The 20,657-nt window shown below is 48.9% G+C and overlaps 8 protein-coding genes across 8 annotated transcripts; 4 read left to right on the forward strand and 4 right to left on the reverse strand.

The window, feature by feature from the left end:
• Positions 1-1,147: 1,147 nt before the first annotated feature.
• On the forward strand, positions 1,148-2,523 carry VFPPC_02022 (phosphotransferase enzyme family protein; the record flags this gene model as incomplete). Its single annotated transcript, XM_018281748.1, has 3 exons — positions 1,148-1,363; positions 1,412-1,569; positions 1,881-2,523. The coding sequence occupies 3 exons, from the start codon at positions 1,148-1,150 to the stop codon at positions 2,521-2,523; spliced, it is 1,017 nt and encodes a 338-aa protein (XP_018138802.1).
• A 90-nt stretch (positions 2,524-2,613) lies between these two features.
• VFPPC_13188 (hypothetical protein) lies at positions 2,614-3,719 on the reverse strand (the record flags this gene model as incomplete). Its single annotated transcript, XM_018290965.1, has 3 exons — positions 2,614-3,035; positions 3,085-3,300; positions 3,368-3,719. 3 exons carry the CDS (start codon positions 3,717-3,719, stop codon positions 2,614-2,616), a joined length of 990 nt encoding a protein of 329 aa, XP_018138803.1.
• A 1,706-nt stretch (positions 3,720-5,425) lies between these two features.
• VFPPC_13189 (hypothetical protein) lies at positions 5,426-6,243 on the reverse strand (the record flags this gene model as incomplete). Its single annotated transcript, XM_018290966.1, has 2 exons — positions 5,426-5,824; positions 5,872-6,243. The coding sequence occupies 2 exons, from the start codon at positions 6,241-6,243 to the stop codon at positions 5,426-5,428; spliced, it is 771 nt and encodes a 256-aa protein (XP_018138804.1).
• Positions 6,244-6,878: 635 nt separating this feature from the next.
• On the forward strand, positions 6,879-7,169 carry VFPPC_02023 (hypothetical protein; the record flags this gene model as incomplete). Its single annotated transcript, XM_018281749.1, has 1 exon — positions 6,879-7,169. The coding sequence occupies one exon, from the start codon at positions 6,879-6,881 to the stop codon at positions 7,167-7,169; it is 291 nt and encodes a 96-aa protein (XP_018138805.1).
• An 876-nt stretch (positions 7,170-8,045) lies between these two features.
• On the forward strand, positions 8,046-9,945 carry VFPPC_02024 (major facilitator superfamily transporter; the record flags this gene model as incomplete). The annotated part of the gene is made up of 4 exons (XM_018281750.1): positions 8,046-8,097; positions 8,150-8,352; positions 8,402-8,815; positions 8,899-9,945. The coding sequence occupies 4 exons, from the start codon at positions 8,046-8,048 to the stop codon at positions 9,943-9,945; spliced, it is 1,716 nt and encodes a 571-aa protein (XP_018138806.1).
• A 668-nt stretch (positions 9,946-10,613) lies between these two features.
• VFPPC_02025 (BTB/POZ domain-containing protein) lies at positions 10,614-11,423 on the reverse strand (the record flags this gene model as incomplete). The annotated part of the gene is made up of 1 exon (XM_018281751.1): positions 10,614-11,423. One exon carries the CDS (start codon positions 11,421-11,423, stop codon positions 10,614-10,616), a length of 810 nt encoding a protein of 269 aa, XP_018138807.1.
• A 3,730-nt stretch (positions 11,424-15,153) lies between these two features.
• Positions 15,154-16,166, forward strand: VFPPC_18170 (hypothetical protein; the record flags this gene model as incomplete). Its single annotated transcript, XM_022429823.1, has 4 exons — positions 15,154-15,295; positions 15,360-15,516; positions 15,591-15,846; positions 15,900-16,166. The coding sequence occupies 4 exons, from the start codon at positions 15,154-15,156 to the stop codon at positions 16,164-16,166; spliced, it is 822 nt and encodes a 273-aa protein (XP_022286030.1).
• A 340-nt stretch (positions 16,167-16,506) lies between these two features.
• On the reverse strand, positions 16,507-17,615 carry VFPPC_13190 (hypothetical protein; the record flags this gene model as incomplete). The annotated part of the gene is made up of 2 exons (XM_018290967.1): positions 16,507-17,196; positions 17,250-17,615. The coding sequence occupies 2 exons, from the start codon at positions 17,613-17,615 to the stop codon at positions 16,507-16,509; spliced, it is 1,056 nt and encodes a 351-aa protein (XP_018138809.1).
• Positions 17,616-20,657: the final 3,042 nt, after the last annotated feature.

Raw genomic sequence — 20,657 nt, forward strand, 5'->3', positions numbered from 1 at the left:
TCAGTAATGATACCACGGGAAGGGAAGAGAAGGGAGGTAGGAAATCTTGTCACTTTGAAAAGTTAACTCGGGTCGAATATGTGGTCGCGTGAGGAACCAGGCTTTGTGCGTGCGTGGAGACACGTGTAGTGAGCCTTGTACGAGGGTGTCGAGCTGCGGTTTCTATCCGTGTCGACGACCGGTGAACTTGGTGTCTGTTTTTATTCGGCGATGACCGGGGTGAGGTGGGTGAGGCATCAGGGCGACAATATGTAGCTTTCCGTTCGATGGACAGGCTGTTGTTGTCGGGTAGTTGCAATTGTATCGCCTCGTATAAGCATAAATAGCACACCGTATCCTACCTTGATCTTGCCAGTTCCTCATCTGTTTCTCACAGCATTGAATCGACCGATATGGCGGGCCATCGTGCGCGGCATATCTGCACGAGTAGACACTCCCACTCCCATGTGTCTCCATGCCCTGGGAATAGCGGCACATGCGGCCAACGACGCTGGGAAGGTCAAATTCTGGGATACGATCGACAGGTTCAATCGTTGCACTGTGAACAGCATACGTGTCGGTTCGTCACGGAAGGTTCGTTATGTCACCGCCAGAAACGGCCGGGGGATAAATGTTGCCCGCACCGTATGCCTCAAGAATACTTACATGGTTGCTTCGGTACACTAACTCGAGGCAGATCTTCGGTGTGAGGCGTGGATTGGCGAGGAGCGATGCAGGAATGAGGTTCGAGATGGTGATGGTATCAGATTTCGATTCTGTCAGGAACTTCGTACGTTTTCTTCCCGTCACAAGCCCTTATTCTAGGATCGAGATACTGAGTGTAAAATTACTGACCGTATAGACTCCTGTATTGAGCGGCAATGCCGGAATGAACGAATACGTCTACATGATCGAGACCTTAGGTACTGTGACTCCCATCGCTGCCATACGGATGGATGTCCGAACCGGCATGGCACATCACACACCTGCGAGACCATCACTCGTACCGCCGTCACTACTGAACAGACAGAGTCTCACTCTACCCGAGTGTGCTCCGCTCATCCGTGCCGTCGTCCCTGTCACGGTCCTGCAGCGTATTGCGCCACTCATACTTGTGAAGTCGTGATCTGCTACGAGAGAAGAACGCGAGGACACTTCTGTGCCACCCATGTCTGCAGCGAGAGCGGCTGTGAGAGTGTTCGAGGAGCAGGTATCTTCTGCGAGACGCATACCTGTCGTCGGGGAGGATGTACCGATGGCCATGGCGGCTTTCTATTCTGTCAGAGACATAGGTGTGTTTCACGGGGCTGTAGTGCCGAAGCTATGTTCGATGGTTTATGTTCAGGGTGTACGGGAGTGCGAGTTCAACCAACATTTCGAGAAGGTGAGCTTCCTAAATGCATGTTATTCGGAAGGATACTAAGATTCGCAGACCTTTGCAGGAACTCTGCCCCGAGTCTTGACCCCCCTGGACAGGGAACACATTTCTGCACCAAAAATCTTTGCCAGCTTCGATCGTGTGGTAATGGGCGTGAAGTGTCGTTTGATTGCTATGGGATGCATGGGTGCGGTTATGGTGTTTGTCATAGGGTGCGTAAGATGGAGGCCTCGGGTCTGTTGGACGGTGTTGTGATGGAAGGGGGGACGATTTATGGGTTTCGTGATTTGCATGTTTGTGGGCATGGGGTGAGGTGTGAGAGTCGTGTTATTGGGGGGGATGTTTGTGGGAGATAGTTGATGTTGGTGTTGGGTGATGGGATGTGGTGAGGTTTTGGTGGTGGTGGTTGTGATGTGGAAAATGAGGTGTTTGTACTCCACCACCTCCTGGATATTTTCTTGCAGCTCGTCCACCCCGATCTGGACCGAGGCCCCTTTATACTGAACCATTTGGACTTGCGCAGCCCCAACATCATTGTGGACAAGAACTTGAATATTCAGGGTATCATTGACTGGGAATTTTCGAGTACCATTCCCCGGCAATTGTTCACGCCGCCATCCTGGATTACCGCGCATGATTCGATCAAGACACCAAAGGAAATGCATGTCGAATTCCGCCAAGTTTTGGACGAGAAAAGCAGCACAGATAGCCGATATGACCGGCTTCGAAGAGAGTGGTATGATCCACCAAACCGCCCAGATACATCAGGCATTGGTCATCCAAACTTGGCATTCTGCATTGCCCATCTCATACGACGGCCCGAGGATGCTGTTTACACATTCCACGATTATTTTGCTCCCAAGCTCTACGAACGGCCTATTATGGATGTAACTACTAAATTCTTGAAAGCGAACGAAGCTTGTGCCTCGGAAGTGCGGCGTCGGGTGGAGCAAAATGAGCTCTATACTCAATACCTGAAGGATACTGGGCTATACGTGCGAGACTGGAGGTTGGATCTGATTGAAAAGTCAAAGGCTCTCAGGGCGGAAATAGAGGCGGCAGAATTGAAGGAAAAGATGGAACTTGAGGCCGCACAGCAAGGCGAGCGCATCGGCAACTTGAAGATTGATGAGACGGAAACCCTGAATGGAGACCAATCGGTTTGACAGGCATCAATTTGCCAAAGTCGTAATATGTGTTTACATGGATGATGAAATTACGCGTATCTCCGGCATAAAAATGCCCTTTTAGTTTCATCACGAAGAAGCTTGTTCCTCAATCTCACTAATCCTCTGCCGTAGCCTCTTATCTTCCACCTCAATCTCCTTCAACCGCTCCAAAAACCATCGTTCCTTTTCCAATTCCGTCCTTCGTTTACGAAGCGCATCCAGCTCTAGAGTATTTCTCCTTTTCTGGTCATCCAAGTCAACACCGGTGACAACGTCTTGCGTCTCCTTATCAGACATGATTGAGTGTGGCTTTTCCCGCGGCACTTCCGGCGTTAGACAGAATGCAATGTGACTCTTCGACCTCATTAGCCTCTTTAACTGCGGCACCGGCACTCCCGGTGTCTTTGGCAGTGGTTTTGAGTCTATCTCGGGAATGTGTCCAGTGATGTCAACAGACTTGGGCTTCGACGGTGCGATTGAGTCCAGTTCGTGGACTAATTCTTGCGAACCTGCTTTACTAATCAGCGTTTTGTACATACATACTTGCTTACAACGTACCTGATAACTCTGCATGGCCGGGTACAATTGAACTCAAATCTTTATCCCCTGTCGCCAAAGCCTTCATTTCCGTTGGGGTTGCTCGCTTTCTCCGGCGTCGCAAGTACCAGTATAATACCCCTGCGAGGATGCAGAAAAACACCACAACCGCAACAACGATGATTACTATGAAAGTGATTGACAGACTGGAACTTTTCCGCTCCGTGGATGGGGTCTCTATCGGAGTGTCAATAGAGTTGTTGGTCGGCACACTTGTCAACGTGTTGGTTGAGGTCGCCCAGACCGAGCTGTTCAGCGTCGTATATGTTGTTGGTCGACTCGAGACCTGCAAGGCCTTTGTTGTGCCGGGACTGGAACCAAGCTCTTGGCCCCTTGGACGAAAACGGCCTCGATCCCTGCACATATCGCCAGCTGTCGCCTCGTTTGCACCGTAGCTTAGAGATACACTCGTTGATATCGTCGAGATGCGAAAACGGGAGATCACCCCCACAAGGGCAAGAGTCAGCGTTCTCAGAACTCCCATTGCACCGATGATGGAGCGTCTCCTCGATGCAAAGCCGTACGCAGGCGTCGATGTCGTGGCTCTGGGATGTGGTGATGCTTGTGATGACGACGAGGCTGACGACAAGCTTCATTTTCCAGCTGCCATACCAGTAGGTACTGGGAAGATGGGTACAGAGTGAAAGATTGAAACCCATGCACGTAAAAGGAGGTCAGGGTGACCCAGGCTCGTAGACGAAGACGTAATAAGAAGGGGAAGCAGTACGACTTGAATAATTTTCCGAAGAAGGCTGTTCATTTACGGAAAAGGATCCCATGTTCTCGGTTGTACCAATTTAATGGCCGCTTCCTATGTTTTTTGGTCAAGGCACATGGGTTTTATTGGGTGGTTGTTGTGTACCAGCGGTGGTGCTACCAATTTGGGGGGCCAAGGGGTCGCTTGACGGGTTGGGTGGTTGTCGGTGTTATGTTGTATGACCTTGGAGATGCTGCTGCTCTTTGCGGGTGGAAGGCTGTGGGTTGTGTATCACCAGTGGGCTATTTCCGTTGACTCTGATGGGTGAGTTGTGTTGGACAGAGTTATGAAACGGCGCCGATTTTCATTTCGTAGTGGCAACTTTTGTAGCCACTGAGAAGTTTCAACGGATTCTTACTAAAGCTATACAAGTTGAGTGCTCTTAGCTTGGCTTATACCGCGGCTCTATTATTCCAGACTTTGCAGTTGTTGACTCAGCGACTGCTGTGTGTTGTAGCGTGGCTGTTGGAAGTTTACAACTATTCAACCCGCCTTATGAGTCGTCTCTTTCTGAGCAAATCTAGGAAGGCGCTGCTGTTTACTTTTTGTGTTGGTTTTGTGTAAGTCATGAACCATACATGATTGCTTGAATGTTTTTCATATGTGGAAACCATACCAGAGAAACGACAAGCAACCACTCACAACTATACGGCCGCATATGAGAAGATACAGTACCAATTAATTTCGTCTGAGCCATCAATTTCCTATACCAAAAGCCAAATACTGAAATGGAAATACCAATCAACATGTCGGGATCTTGGCACATTTCACGGAACCGGAGCCAGAGCCAGGCAAGACGTCCTTTCTGCGAGACAACGTGGGGAAGAACGTAACTAAATGGGGGCCAAAGACTTGAATTTGGCGGGGTAATGAGTGTCAATGGAGGGGTCAATTCGGTTCGTTCAGGTACAGGCACAATAAATTGACACAACAAGCTCCTCGACAAAGCCGTCACCACAACCAGCTCAACATGCTGTTCCACGTACAAAGCATCTGAACTTCAAGCAACACCCAATTCATCCTTCTTTACAAAAGATCTGCTTCTAATGCCACGTGACGATTGCAATCAGGCTAAACGACTCCCATCTCGTATCTTCCCCACAGCAGCTCCTAGTGTCAGCACCGTTTGCAGCTGGGAAGACGCTTCCCCATTTCACATCCCACACCGTCCAACTCAACCCCCCGGCACCAAAGCTGGCATAGTCAAGGTGTTTAGGACCGCCATTAAGGAGTCGTGCTAGTCATGGAGGTTAATTAGATATGATGCCTCTACACAGGATGCATAGACTGCACAGTAAATTTGATATTACTAGTGTTAATTAGCCGCTGTTTTTCTGACTCTTTACATAGCAAATGCAAGTAAAAGCTGGTGTTAAAACCCACGAAATTCCTCGCCGCTGCTACCATGTACCCTCTATTCTACCGCCGCACAATACTCCTGTATCCTTTAGGGGTGCAAAATATTGTATGGCAAAGGCGGCCAAACCCAAGAGCTACTCCTGTTAATCCTCCAAGTTGCGTGGCTTTTACGCTTATGTCCCCCTTCTAGACGGCCATAATAGCGATAAAAGCCAAGACTGTTATAACAAAACCCCAAAGTATCACTTTTCCACGGCATGTTATTCTGTCTGGAACGTAGAGGCCAACACCCTGCACTAGCGTTCTCTGTGAATGGTGGTATGGAAGCGGCGAATGAAGTTTTTTGGGGAGGAAATTTGAGGTCCATAGAGCAGGGCGGGCTCCTAATGGGTTCCGAAAATCGCGAAATGCTGCAGCCATAGCTACTGTTGGCAATGACTTCTCTAAAGGCGAAGTATAGTCATAGTTAGACTCAAGATCTGCCTGAAGAGAGTCCTCTAGTACTAGCGGAACATCTTCTACTGTTGACTTCATAGCCATAGCGTATGGCTGGCCGTCTTCTGTTGTCCAAGGTTGCATCTTAAACTGCTACTAGTTAGCATCAGGTAAGAAAATATTTTGTTAGATCTTACCGTGACAACTGAAAAAAAAAGTGGAGGTAGAAGCCGCATCCACCTCAGCTGACCAAGATAACCGGAACGTGTGTACACCCAGTTGAAGAACTTGTTTCCACGTTCGTGAAGGTACGTGTCCCGGATCTTTTGGAATACCTCTCTATCTGACTTGAGCCCAGTAAGATTAAGATTTATAATCTTTACCATTTCAAAATCATCTTGATCAAGGCAAAGTGCTAGAAATTTGAGACGAGTATCATCGGCATCTATAGTCATGGTGAGATCGCTTTCCCCGGGCTGATCAGAGTCTCCTCCTAGCAGTGAACTGTCGGTAACGCTTGGCACATCACTCTCCGTCCCAGCACCCTGTGAGGTATAACTTTTAGTCATATCAGCAGAACTGTGCTGGGATTCGAGGTTGGCTTGGGACGAATGGGTTTGATAGCTGTAGGATGGTAAGCTTGTGCTAACTACTTAAGTAGCCATGGTTAAACTGACCTGTGTCCTGTATAGTCCGGTGGGATAAGAGACAAAGGATATTCTTCCCTATAGCTTGCAAGGAAGTCTGGCTCATCCGGTAGGAGCGAAAAAGATTGTGCGTTGGAGTGCGTCTTTATACCAGCAAGTTTTCTCCGTCGAAGCTTTGGCTAGCTGCCCCGATCATCATAAACTTTGCTCGAAAAGCCGTGGACTGGAGTGGCACTTGAGCTTGACGATTTTGGTGATAGATGCCATAGCATAATGGAAGGTTTTGACTGTGGAGACGATGATTTTGCTGACATGATAGTGAAAAAGTATATTGGAGGCTTGCTGATAGTGACAAAGTAGATTGGAGGCTTGCTTGAAAAAGTTGTGTGAAAAGAAGAGAAAGAAAACCTTGGGTGGATGAGGGGTAAAAGAATTTCGTTGTAGTGGCCATGCTATTTCGATTTGGGAAGGAAAGTTCGAAGACGCTCCGGGTCCACAATGCTGTCGGCTGTCCATAGTCTTTCACCACCCGTTATACAACGCTTGACGTAAGATGGATGGTCCTTGGTATTCGCCCATCCTTGACAATGCTATTGTGGCCTGACACTGTCTCAGGCGATATTGCCCCCGCGAAGATCCAAGTCATGTCTCAAGGTGAACGTTTGTATTGGCAATCTTCCCGCCTTGCAGTCGTAGTGTATTGTTTCTTTTGTGCAGTTGACAGGCACAGACTGAACAAAAGTTTGCCGGCGTTTGGCTGCCCAGCTGGGCGGATGACTTTGGTCAACGGACATGGCTGGATTCTGCGCTCGGTTTCTCCTAATAAGCTAATGCACTTGGCATCGTGAGAGAATAAGGGTCTGGTGGGTAGTCTGAAGCTGCCATGTTACGTCGTTGCTCTTTTCTCAAATATGTAGTAGATTGTTTGTCTTCACATGGTCAACATTGCATGATGTTGAAAGCATTGATGAATGACCAATATTGAACGGTCGAGGTCAAAGCCATTGCTCCTGCCCATTTCGTACTTGCCAATGCACACTACCGGCAAATGGTCCAAACTGGCCAATCACATACCTGTTCCACACAGGTGTTCCCTGTGCCAAAGCAAAGGGCGTAAGGCGCAAGTGGCGCAATCTTCTTCCAACTCAAATCCAATCCATCCAATCCAAACCGAACGGACCAAAACCGTCTCCCATCACCAACCAGATGGACCACCACATGGACCTTTATTCCCGCCATTGCTCCGGCTTCGGGGGTTTGTTTCCATCCACAACAAGTCCACTTGACAACCACCAACGCCCTCTCCTCGCCTCAATGCAGCCCGACACACCAGCTCCAAGAGCCGGCTGCTATCGAACCTGTGAATCTACCCCTCAAAAGTTCAAGCAACCGAACTTCGGCCCCACACGTCGCCGTGAAGGTGGAGATGCCCATGGCTTTTTGCAAAAGCAGTTGCCGAGCTAAAGCTCTGGCTCTGCGTCAGGCTTTGCTACTTATTTAGTTGCTCCTCATTCCCGGAGGAGCAGAAATTTTGCCCAACATTGATGGCCGTTTTGCTTTCCCTTGCCACTTTCTGTTGGTATATTGGCTTGGCTTTCCACGCTTCCCATGTCCGTTGCTAGCCAACTTCTGCAAAAGTGATCGAGCGCACTTGGACTTAATAGAATCTGTTTGTAACGCAATTGGACTTTGTGACTGTGATTTGATGAGTCCGTTCCTCCATCATGGTGCACTCTGATGTCCAGGAGACGGACATTCCTGTTCGACAAGATGAGCGTAAGTCGTTTCGTACAAACACAACCAGACAATCCGTACTAACATTTTCTAGATGGCAGGGAGATAGAAGGTTATCCGCTGGATCAGATTCACACATTAAATGAGAGAGATGCAGCAGACCAGTATGCCCTCGAATCGATGGATTACGGGGACGGTGTTCTCTCTGGTATTCGCTCCAGAACACGCAGCCATACGGATCACATCGTCATCGGATGGGAGGTTGACGACCCCGAAAACCCTCACAATTGGTCTACGGTATGTTTTCCCTGTTCTTTACGTCTGAGGCATGGCTGACAGTTCATAGTCCCGCAAAACTTGGATCGTCCTCATCACTGTTCTGCTGGTCCTCAACTCGACCATGTCGTCTGCCCTGCCGAGCATGGCTATCCCCAGCATCACCGCAGCTTATGGCATTACTGACTCCACGGGAAATGTCTTGCCTATTAGTATATTCCTGATAGGGTACATTTTCGGACCGCTTATCTGGGGGCCCTTGACGGAACACTATGGACGGAGAAACCTCACTGTTGTCACGTTTATGGTGTTCACCCTGTTTACAATGGCGTGTGCGCTAGCACCTAGCTGGGGGAGCTTTCTCATCTTTAGAATGATTTGCGGTGCGTGTGCAGGGGCACCAATTGCCATTGTGGCAGGAATCTTGGCAGATGTCTTTGGAGATCATAGGACCAGAGGCAGGGCGTATGCCATCTTCATGGTCGTAAGTGTTCCTGTCCTTTAATGTATTTTACTGATCTATCCTGAAGGATAGAACCAAATACCACACATACTGACTCTTCACAGGCCACCGTCTGGGGACCCCTATTCTCCCCCATCATCTCTGGCTACACCGCCATCACCATCGGCTGGCGCTGGGCATTCTGGATCGGCCTCATATACGCCGGCCTCACCCTCCTCGTCATAGTCTGGCTCCCCGAGACCTTTGCCCCCATCCTCCTCGCTCGACGAGCCCAAAAGATGCGCAAGCAAGATCCCACCCTCCGCGTCATCGCGCCCCGAGAGCTCGAGGAAACAAGCATCAGCCAGCTCCTCACCGTCGTCATCACCAGACCCATCCGCATGTTGGCGTCTGAGCTCATCGTCACAGCTACCTGCGCCTACCTAGCCCTCGTCTATGCCATCTTCTACATGTCCTTCCAGGCTTTCCCCATCATCTTCCACGACCTATATGGCCTCAACCCCGGCGAAACTGGCCTGACTTACCTCCTCATCGGGGCAGGTGGCATGCTCTCCCTCCCCGTCTTCTGGTACTGGGACGTGGCACTCGTTAAAGCCCAGCTAAAGGGCTCTTCATGGTCTAAACGGGAAGAGTCACGCCGTCTACCTCTTGCGTGTATGGGCGGTCCTCTATTCGTCGTATCCCTCTTCTGGCTGGGTTTCAGTGCCAAAATCTCTATCCCCTTTGTCGCGCCCATGCTGGCTGGCATACCGTTCGGGATGGGATACATGCTGATATTCATGGCGCTGCTAAACTATCTAACTGATTCGTATGAGATTTTCGCCGCGTCCGCCAACGCAGCTGCCTCGTGTTGTCGGTCGATTCTGGCGGTGGTGCTGCCTCTTGCCACGACACACATGTTTCGAGAGTTGGGTATCGCGGGGGCTTGCTCGCTGATTGGGGGATTGAGCGCGGTGATGTGTGTGATTCCGTTTATTTTTATATGGAAGGGCGCGAGTATTCGGTCGAGGTCCAAGTTTTGCATTGCGTTGAAGGAGCAGAAGGAGGTGATGCAGCGGAGGGCGGATGCGCAGAGGGCGAGGTTGGAACGGATGAGGGGAGAGAAAGGCAAAGGGGAGGAGGACAAGGAGATGAAGACGGAGGAGGTTTAGCATTTGTGAGAGTTGGAGCATTTCAAAGGCGTTATTTGCTGGTAGGTTGCTATGATGAACTAGATACAGATTGACGTATTGCATGCACGCATTAATGAGTAATAATTGATACACACTTGATGCCTAAACAATGTACTCTGTTTCATCAGACATAGACTCTTCCATCATCAGGAGGCGACACTTGTTTGGCTATGATGTGCACTTTGATAATCCTAAATAGGATACGTCTCACAAGCATGACAAAAGAAGGCAGGCCGAGCGCTTTGTTATAGCAGCTACACATGATTAAGACGTAAGACCTGCCTCTGTGTCAGAACGTGCCACACTGTAGTACGAAGCCCCTTCGCACCAACCAAAAGGATGCTTGTGAGTTTCTGTTTAAAGGCCGAGTCTATTCCAGGTCGATGGGACTGTGCCCGTCTCACCAAAGGAGCGTCCTGAATGCTGCACAGCAAGGCACTGTATGTTGTTGCCCAAAGGTCGGTTGCTAGACAAGAAAGTGAGGTGTAGATCCTAGAGTGCTACTTGTTAGTATCAGACTATAAAAGTACCAGACGCCATTGACTGACCGTGGAGGAAACTAAATTTAGGTGTGCAGCTATGGACAGTTTAAATCTTGTAAGGCTACGAAAATGCACGAAAAAAGTGCAACACCATAAATTCTATGACTACATCGCAAATTTTAAGCCAATAGAGCGACTTATCCCCGCAAATTCAGCAAGGTAGCCACGACGTTCAATAAGGCCCTCCAATTTTTCTATCAATTTTTCTATCAGGAAATATCGTGCCACCTTGAGGCCGTCGTAGCAATCCTCAGGTGTCTTGTAGTCGTAAGCTCCCGTTGTGACAAAGTGTCCAAAGACTTTTATGAATGATTCGGTGGTAAACTCATCATTGCTGTCGAAAACGAGGGTCTCAGGAACCGGCCATCGGCCAGAGAACCGGCGTTTAAAATATTCCGACCAGTAGGCTAAAACATCCCTTCGGACTCTAATTTCGCTCTTGCCCTTTTTCAGGGTCACCCAGGCAATACTGGGGTCGGGATCTTTGGTTATAGCGTCGGAGAGCCATGTTCGAAAGAGGGGAGATATTTGGTAGCGCTCTACGCTACGATTGACTGTTTGTGATAGGATTTCAAGTTTCGCTTCAAGAAGACTTAGAGTAGAACGATTGCGTTCTACAGTTACGCCCCGGCTTTTTTCTTGCTTTATCAAAGCAAAATAAAATACGAGCATTCCTGTGTCCTCGAGCAGAATTGAAAGTGGGAGTTCGTCGTGATTATAGACATCCATAGCAAGACCCCATGCTTCGTTATACCGTCCTTCAACTTCAAGATAAGAGAGCTGGTGCTCCGTTAGAAAGCAGAAGTTTCCAGAAGCTCCATTTTTCTTGTACTCTTTATCACGTAGGATTTGCAAACGTTCTCCGTCAAACTGAGCACCTTGTTCCATGAGAAAATAGGCTTCCTCAGGAGCCATGACTCCAGAACTGTTAACCACACTTTCCAGTAGGAGCGGCAGATGTTCTGGTTTAAATCGGGCACCTTGATCCATCAGAATATAGATGCATTCAGTAAGTCCCCAGATCTCAAAATGATGCTCAAGCAGAATGGCAGACGGTTTGGGTCAAAGCGAGCACCTTGTGCTATGAGAATTATGGCTCCCCGAGGAAGGTTCTTCGCTACACATGTTTCGAGAAGTTTTGGCAAATCTTTCGGGTCGAGCTTAGCACCCTGCTCTTGCAGACGCTGGTATTCGGGATGGGCCGGTCCGTGCTTTATGAAGACATGTGCGAGTTGAGTGTTTAAAGAGTCCATGATATCGGAGGTTGACAAACGATTGAAAGATACATCGAATAAAGAAAATCAGTGAGAGTGGCGTCGTGCTCTAGCTGAACCAAATGGACTAATGTCAGAGGAAAGCCCAAGATATCAATAGACAAGGATGGTCATGACCAACTACTTAGGTTCTTGATCCAGCTAGCTGCGTTGACCGGGGGCGGAACTGGATTATATACTACGAAGGCGATCAACAAAATCCTTGCTCCTGAACAATATACCTGCTATGAATGAAGACTATTCATGAAAAGACATTGTCTGGGGGTGCCCACTATTTGTGGACGCCGTAATTAGGAGATGTTCCATGAGAACTGGTAGAAGACTGTGAAGCCTTTGTCGCCGAAGAGGCAGATGTTTTTGAACCCGTAGCAGAAGCTCAAGTCTCGTTTCAGTGACAGTTCAGGGACGCTTATGACCTGCGGGACATACCTTTGGCCAAGACCGGCTTGTGGCTGGCGACCGTGAGACCAGTACGTGGTATGATCACGATGCAAGAACGGTACTCAGTTCAACTGTTTTCCTGGTGTTCATGACCCCCCGTACGTAAGCCATCTCACAACACCCCACACATCAATTGCTATATCTGGGATTCCTTTTGAGGTCAGGGGCTGACTGACCTCTCATTTGCGAGAAGAAACCAGTTGCCCAGCCGGTGTTGTGAGTGCAAGGGAATCGAACATTGCCGCAGGCATTGGAAACCCATCACGAAGTCTCCGATATTTTGCAGCCAATTTCACTGAGTCTACCTCTCCACAATCGCAATTGCTTCTCAGTGAATCTGCGTATACACAAAAGATCGATTGTTTTCCGTCAGCGTAGGCCCAATGTCTGTGCAGAGAGCTGGGAGACGACAAACAGTGAACCAGGTCAGAGTAAAAGGTTCTCAGTGAATGACGAAACTTTGCTTTTTCTCGCCAAACGGATCACTAACCACCCCGCTGCCCTCTGTCTTATCGAATGTTCTGGTTCTCTCCTTGCAACGTAGCCATATATAGGCCAAGCAACCAAAAAGAATCAACAAATTCAATCAATCCGATCAGTAACAGCGTCAGCAATCATGTTTGAGGCCCCTGACCAGGAGACTCTTAATTTGATCATTGAACTTCAGCTGCAGGACGCCAAGGCATTGATCAAAGGAAAGCACAGGGCAGGGGAACCCCCAGACAGAGAGCTTGCAGCAGAGCTGTTCAAGCAGGACCTCGAGTCCCTCGCGTCCTTTCATGCCGACCGGGCCATGTGCCGCAGTATCGCTCAAGCGGTCTTGGCAGATGGTGAAGCCATTCAAGATCACATCGGCGCGGAACAACAGGCCGTGGCTGATCGCAATTATGCTCTTCACGGCGAATCTTCGACAGGTGCATTGGGCACCGTATTGCCCACCGCATTGCCCGATGTAGTTATTGACGATGAAATGGTCAAGAAACTTGCCGCATTGTACGTTGCTGAAGACCATCCCGATGCCGCCGCTGCGTCTTCATCCAAACAGATAATACGAGCGAAATCTTCGACCTCGGCCAGCGATACACGAAAATGCGTGGCCTGCGTGACAGACGTCCCATACTTCGACACGGTGCGATGTCCCTGCTCACATGAGTATTGTCGTTCATGTTTGGCGGATCTTTTCCAATCAACGATGAATGACGAGTCATTGTTCCCTCCTCGGTGCTGTGGCCAGCCGATACCCTTGGGCCTGAATCAGATCTTCCTGCCAGCAAAGCTGGTGGGGCTATATCGAGCAAAGGAACTTGAGTACACCACCAAAGACAGAACATACTGCCATGTAGCAACGTGCTCTACATTCGTCCCGCCGTCATTTATTCGAGGAGAAGTCGCCGTGTGCGTCAAATGCAAGAGTAAGACCTGTACCATTTGCAAGGGCTCGACGCATAACGGGGACTGCCCCAAGGACATGGCTACATTGGACCTTCTCAGCGTTGCAGCCGAGAATGGTTGGCAGAGATGCTACTCATGCCGCAGCATGGTGGACTTGAGCACCGGTTGCAACCATATAAGTAAGTGCCATCGCTTCTTCCGTCATCTCCCTCATGATCACCAGTTAACAAGCATGATACTAGCCTGTCGATGTGGCGCTCAATTCTGCTACATTTGCGGCGTACAGTGGAAAGATTGCAGCTGTGCTCAGTGGGATGAGGAGCGATTGGTAGATCGAGCGAATGATATTGTTGATAGGGTCGCAGATAGACGAGAGATCGAGGCGCATCAGAGAGCCGCTTTGGTGGAACTTGCGAGGAACAACTTGGTTGAGAATCATGATTGCCAAGTTCATAGCTGGAAGTCTCGTCGAGGTTCGTTCCGATGCGAGGAGTGTCATCATTTCCTGCCCGAGTTTATATACGAGTGTCGAAATTGTCGGATTCTGGCCTGCCGCCGGTGTCGATACAATCGACTCTAATGTACAACATGGGTGTGGACATGCGAGACCTTAGGATAGATCACAGGAGGTCCATATCATTCGCCTTTTAGCGAAGTTGGCGATGGAATCTGTAGCGTCTAGTAATTCTGTTAGACTGCAACCCGAATGAGCTCTGAAGGGTGTTTGCTTCTCTTAACTTGTGGTGTCGCCGGAGCACAGTGCCATTCAACAACACGGCGCATCATCTCTTCTGCGCACAACGCCACACTATCCAAATAAACAGTCACCGCAGGATTCTCAGTCAACGGGCCATGAGCGAGTCTAAGTTTTATTTTGTAACAGAATGAGGCGTCGGTCTGCGTCACCGATTGCCAACCCACGGCACCTTCTTTTTGTCGTTCTTCCACATTGTGATGCCCCACCTGCCAGTCGCACTTGCCGTGCCATTGTCAAATCTCGCGGTATCAATCCCAAAGAGGCCTAGCCAAGCGGGGTCGTCCGCCTGCACCATGTGGCAGGCGACTCAGAGGGCTGAATCTGTGTCTCGCTGGTGGATACTAAGTGACCAGCCGATGTCGACGCTTGTGGCTGAGAAACCACGCTTTTACGTTTTGGGCATGATACAACGAGTTGATTGGGCATTTTCGGCTTCTGTGATTCGTCTAATCGGCTCCCGGCAACGAATGGGCCATTTGACATGTTAGCTAGACGTCAGCTCGGTGCAACATTCTGTGTTGGGAACTTGGGACTGGATGCGGGAGCATTTTTAAGTGTATGGTGGGCGCTAGTATTAATATTTGCGTCTGGTGATGGGAAGTATTTATATATTGACCTTGTGGTTCCCTCCTTGTTCGTGAATTAAAAGAATAGGAATTCCATGTTGAAAATTGAGACGAATGCTCACGACAAACTAGGCACCTAAAATCGAGAAGCAAGCACATCGAACCACAACTTCCACATTAGTCACTTACACCAATCATCGTCAACCACCACAACAATGGTCAATCCTCATCTTTCGCTGGGCATTGCCCAGACCATATTTTACCTGCCAATGCTACCATTAGCAATCTGGCTAATGATTAGAAATGGCAAGATCCGACCGAGAATGGCTTGGTGGCCACTCATCCCCTTCACACTAAGTGAGTCCATTACCCATACGTAACAACACAATGTCAATATCAGCGACTTATTAACACGATGCAGTGCGACTTGCTGGCGGCCCCGTCATCATAGCCATGGTCGCAAACATGGAAAAGAACAACGGCCACCCAGACGTAGGCCTGACCATCGCCGCCATCATCCTCCTCAACGTTGGTGTAATTCCCCTTATTGTCGCCGATTTGGGCCTCACAAGAATCATGTACGTCGCAACATTCTCTCACCAGATCCTACCGTAAGCAACCGGCCGTTAAACTAACGACTCCATTGTCACAGCCTGATGGATAACTTTGGAGATGGCCCGTTTACGCACCGAATCACCGTCGGCCTCCGACTCACCTTCGTAGCCGCCATCGCACTACTTGGTTCCGGCGGTGGCATCGGCTCCCAGCCCGACCCAAACCTCGTTCACATCGGACACAATCTCGTGCTCGCCGGATATATCATCTTCGCCGTCGAGCTCGTGGTCCTCACCCTGATGCAGGTGTACTACTACTCACGCAAGTCCAGCCTTCTACCGAGCGGGCATCAGGTACGTAACACCCCGTCACATAGAGTAAAACGCAGACATCTAATCATTTATAGGTCCTTCGAGGCGCTCTCATCGCCAGTCCGTTCATCATGGTCCGAACCATTTATGGCCTCATTGAGTCTGCCCATGCACAGGATGCGAGCACGCTCTGGAATCCAGTGTTTGGATACCCAGCCACTTCTTCCGCCATTTTGTTTGCCTTTATGGCACTCGTTATGGAGTATATTGCTCTGATCGTGTATCTGTGGTCTGGGTTCTCCATTGCGCCGGATCGCGGGTTGGTGGCTAGTAGAGACGCTGAGGCTCTGGCCAAGCCATGAGAGGGAGGATTGATACCCAAATTGACAAAGCTTTGATAGCTTCAGTTTCAAGCGTTGCAGTGAATCACTTAGATACTTCGTTTTGTTTTATTTCTGTAATACGATAGAGCTACAATTTCTGAATACATCCCGTTGTGTTTACTGTTTGCTTCACCAGGACACTCCAATATCCTTATGCATCCTTACGTCCATGACAACCTCTCACATTGCGGTCACGTCCAGCTGCTTCATCGATAGATTTTCTTTCACGACCAGAAATCATAGATGATATGTAGTGAATCCATATTTTGAAACAACCACAGTTCCGGAGGCACAGATCGGAGGCAGAAGCACCGAATCTTCAGGTCTTGTCGCCTTCAGCATCCTTCTTCCCATCACCATCATCCCCAGTCTTTTCCAATACACGATTCCGCGCATCCGGACAAACACTCCATAAAACTCCTTTCGCTCTACGTGGTCCATATTCTCTCACCCGCCAGCCAAGCCAACCAGGAGCAACAATATCCGAGTGGTCTATCAAAACACCACTTTTCCAGTTATTTTCCTTTGAAGGTTGAGGGAAAGCAAACCCAACCTGCCAAAGGAAGTCCAGCACCGACTTCACATCGTCGATTTTGTTTTCACCCTCTTCGATATACTCGTAAACTACGGCCGTGTACTCCATGCCTTCATAAATGCAGCGCTTTGTCTTCAAGTCTAGTTTCATCACCGGTGGGAATAAGCCGCGCGGTATGCGGTCCAATTCGTTGCTTGAAAACTTCAACCACCCGTAGCACTTTCTCATGCGTGGCATCGTCGTGATAGACACGAGATTCTCGGTGGTGGACACCCTCCGTTTCTGACGAACTTCGTTGGAAAAGGCACGCAAGTTGGACTTTGCAGCAGTCTCCGAATCGGGGTTCGGGTCTATCAGGATCGGGCCATGTTGAGGATCCGACAACGCTGCCGCTATCATTTGTAACAGAGCCGCATTTTGACATTCTCGCTGAGCAGCAAAGTAACTTGGAGGAGGAGGCTCAGTATCCCAGAACTGGTTAAGAAGTTAGGATGGCGTTTTGTGTGGGAAGTAGGACAAAACCTTACCAGCTTCATGATACGGGTTGGGCCACCTTTCTCAAGGCGAACTTTCCAATTATACCCATCAAGTCCGCCGTCAGGTTCTCCGAAATTTGGATAATGATACCCCCCCGGGTTAACACGCCCGACGAACTTTATGTCGCCTATGTCCACGGGGCATCGTCGAAGCTGCGGTAGCCGAAAGTCCTTCTTTTCACAACTTGGGGGAGTAGAGTCCATAACTTCATCATCGAGAAATGGCTCGCTCATCCATTTACGCCAGTACTCTATTGACTGCTCCCAAGTTGGCGGCGCTAACCTGCGCGGCCGAGGTGCATCCTCTGATGGCAAGCCATTACTCTCACCACCCCCGTCATAGAGGTCCTGAGGCATGAGTAGGTAGACAGAGATGTCGTGTATTGTCGAGGGTTTAGAGTGAGGCTCAGGCTTCGACGAGTGAACAACGTATCTAGGTGGTCAAACGTGATAGCTGACGTGATCCTACTTGCACCTGCCATGTAGCATGTTCGGTGGAAAGGATTGCTCTTGCAAGTTTGGGGCGAAATCCTTTGGAAGCTCCCAAGGGTTAGTTCGTGGGGGCCTGAGGAAAAAAAGTTAAGGAAGCGGTGTGTGCTAGTTCGGACCAACACGCCAGTTTGTCAATGTGTGGTGACGTGACACAAACATTGAACAAAACAAATGCACGGCTGTCAATGGTCGTTGGCCGTACAGCAATAAGACATTCCCCATGCCTAAGTTGAACAAGCCTCCGATGCTTCAGTTTGTCTTCCATATCTACTCCTCTAGTTTCAATTTGTCGAGGTGTTCTTGCCTTGTGCTTGGGTTGCTTCATGTTACTCCTTTGGCTCGTACGTCATTCACTGTTGACTTAAGAAATTAGCTCTCCGTCGTTTTCACTGCTCTCGCCGTAGCGGTTCATGCCAACAAAACTGCTCTGCAAAGCGTTTCGTTAACCGAACCTCATTACCAAAATACGTTATAGGCAAATCAAAAAATGAGGTGGTATGTGCTTCACCAAGATAGAGGGAGAGAAGGCATAAATCTTGACAATTCCGCAGATTATTATTGCCATCATGGGCCAGCCCAAGCCAGACCCGTCTACACGACAGAGCTTGCTCCTGCTTCTCATTGCCTACCGTGTAGAACCGGTACCAGACGACTCTTTAGCATTCTGAGCGCAGAGTCCTTGTAAGCAGGAAATCCATTCACACTATTAACGTTTGCTAACTTGCTAACTGTTTTCAGGCACGTTCTCGATTCCACAATGACTTTTACAGTTCTTGAGGCTCTTTCATGGCCTGTCGAAGCGACCATCAAGCCTTCCAAGCCAAGTCACTCTGCAACAAGAAACGATTCGCAAATTGTTGTCAGTGACTGGAAGGAGTGGACAGAGTTTGACTTCCAATATGTTATGTCTGCGTTCGGCTCTCTCCTCTACCTCTCCTACCAGTTTGACCAAGAGCAACCGCCGCTAAGACAGGATTTGGAGCTATTTAATGAACACTCAGTTGATTTTGTGCTACGAAGATGTATCATTCCGGTCGTCAACAAAGCTTTAAAGTCTGTCCTGACAATGCTAAATAGCAACAGCTCTCCCTTTTTGGCTTTGGAGCAAACTGCATTACCGAGAATTATTTTCCTGATTGGTCGTTAACGTCAAACATGGCAAAATCTGGGGACATGTTTCTAAATGTTGTTCCAGGTGATAGCAAGCCCAGTTGGACAGTGAGCTCTACGAAGATTGGCAACTCAGCAGACCTGGATGCTGATCCAGTCGGTCCCCAGGCAGCTTGGGCGAAGGCGGTACGTCAATTGGGCTCGTACGTCGCCCCTTGGTTCGTTCGATATGGCTTCATTGCTACCGACGAAGAGGTTATTGTTCTCAGGTACACAAGAGAGCGTACTGGTCCTGGGCTGGCGGCAAGCCGGCCCCGGCGCCATATTCAGAGAACACGGTCATCTTCGGACTCTTCAACGGGCATGAATGATGGTGAACATCTATCTAGCGATCCGATCATACCATCAAGCTCACCATTCAGAGATGACAATCCTCTAAATTGGGATTACCATGTTGAGTACAGAGCTCTTCCATGGTCCACGCACAAGGAGAACGAGCTCAATGGCAGGATTGCTCTATTCTCTTTAGCACTGATGGCTTTGCATGGAGATCGTGACATCAGCTATAGTTATCCCGGGCTGAGTACTTGGAGCTTACAGTCTGGTGAGCGCGACGAATTGATCAGACACAACACAACGGGTCAGCTCATGCCAGCTGGTACAAGGGGCATCGAAATGGACGACAGGCGGAATCATGCTCAGGATGATTAAGAGCCGTTTCGGGAGAAGAGAACCATAGTGACGCCGATGCATAGAGGCCAAGGCTACGACAACACTCGGCAAAATCCTCTCTTCCATCGAGGGTAGCCCAAGCTGGTGCTGTTCATCTAAATTGAGGTCAATCACTCACTGCTCCTAGACCAGGTTCTTTCCCTCCCTGATAGCTTGCACCCTTCATAATTCCTGGCGGTGGATTGGAAGTCATGATTTTTATTCATTCCTCATTTTTGTCGTTATCTCTTATATTCTTTTTTGTTTCTATTTCTTCTGCTTTATTTACTTGTGTGATTGCAAATAGCTGAACTTAAGATCGTGATTAGATATGAAAAAAAAAAATTGTTTTGCGACGGATTGCTAAATTCTGACACGCTACCGGCTGAAGTTGTGACGCTGACTCGGAGGAGACACAGACGACTCTGAATACCCACGCTGCCCATTCTCAACTCCCCTGGCGGTGTGACTTTTTGCTTCGCCATGTAACGCTAACAGAGTCTCGTAGAAGTTTGCTCCAGGTCACTTGACCGTGTGGTGAAGTTCCGGGAATATTTCGTACTCGAATATGAGGACGAGTACATCATGTCCAGATAGGTTCCATCGGGTGACGGCTCTGCTTATGTCTGTATCCCGCCCTTTGCTTTCATCTTACATCTAGCTTGTTGAACATTTTTGACGTGAAGTTGGCTGTTGGCTGGACTGTGCCACGTACTTCTGGTGCAATGCTTTGTCCCAAAACGTTGAAGACTCGAACAGAGCTCGAAAGTAAGGCAGCGGCTTATAAGCTCATGGTACTGCCACTGGACGCTGCGTACAGGACAATTGAATACAGTTGTCTTGTCCGCTATTTGTTATGTTCGTCTTGATCAACTTCAGTTTTGCTCTTCTTGGCTCTTGATTTCCTCTTTTTCCTTACTACAATTAGCAGTGATGCTTTATACACTTACTCTATTCTCTCTTTTTGCTCTTTTCCTGCTACTGAGTGTCTGCTCTCCAACGCTACATTTGTTGCGATATCAAACCTAGTTAGTCAGAAACCAATGCACCGCGCTCATGCAACTCATATCTGTCAACCTTTTCCTG

The sequence above is a fragment of the Pochonia chlamydosporia genome, chromosome 1, assembly GCF_001653235.2.
Source record: "Pochonia chlamydosporia 170 chromosome 1, whole genome shotgun sequence".
NCBI lineage: Eukaryota > Fungi > Ascomycota > Sordariomycetes > Hypocreales > Clavicipitaceae > Pochonia > Pochonia chlamydosporia.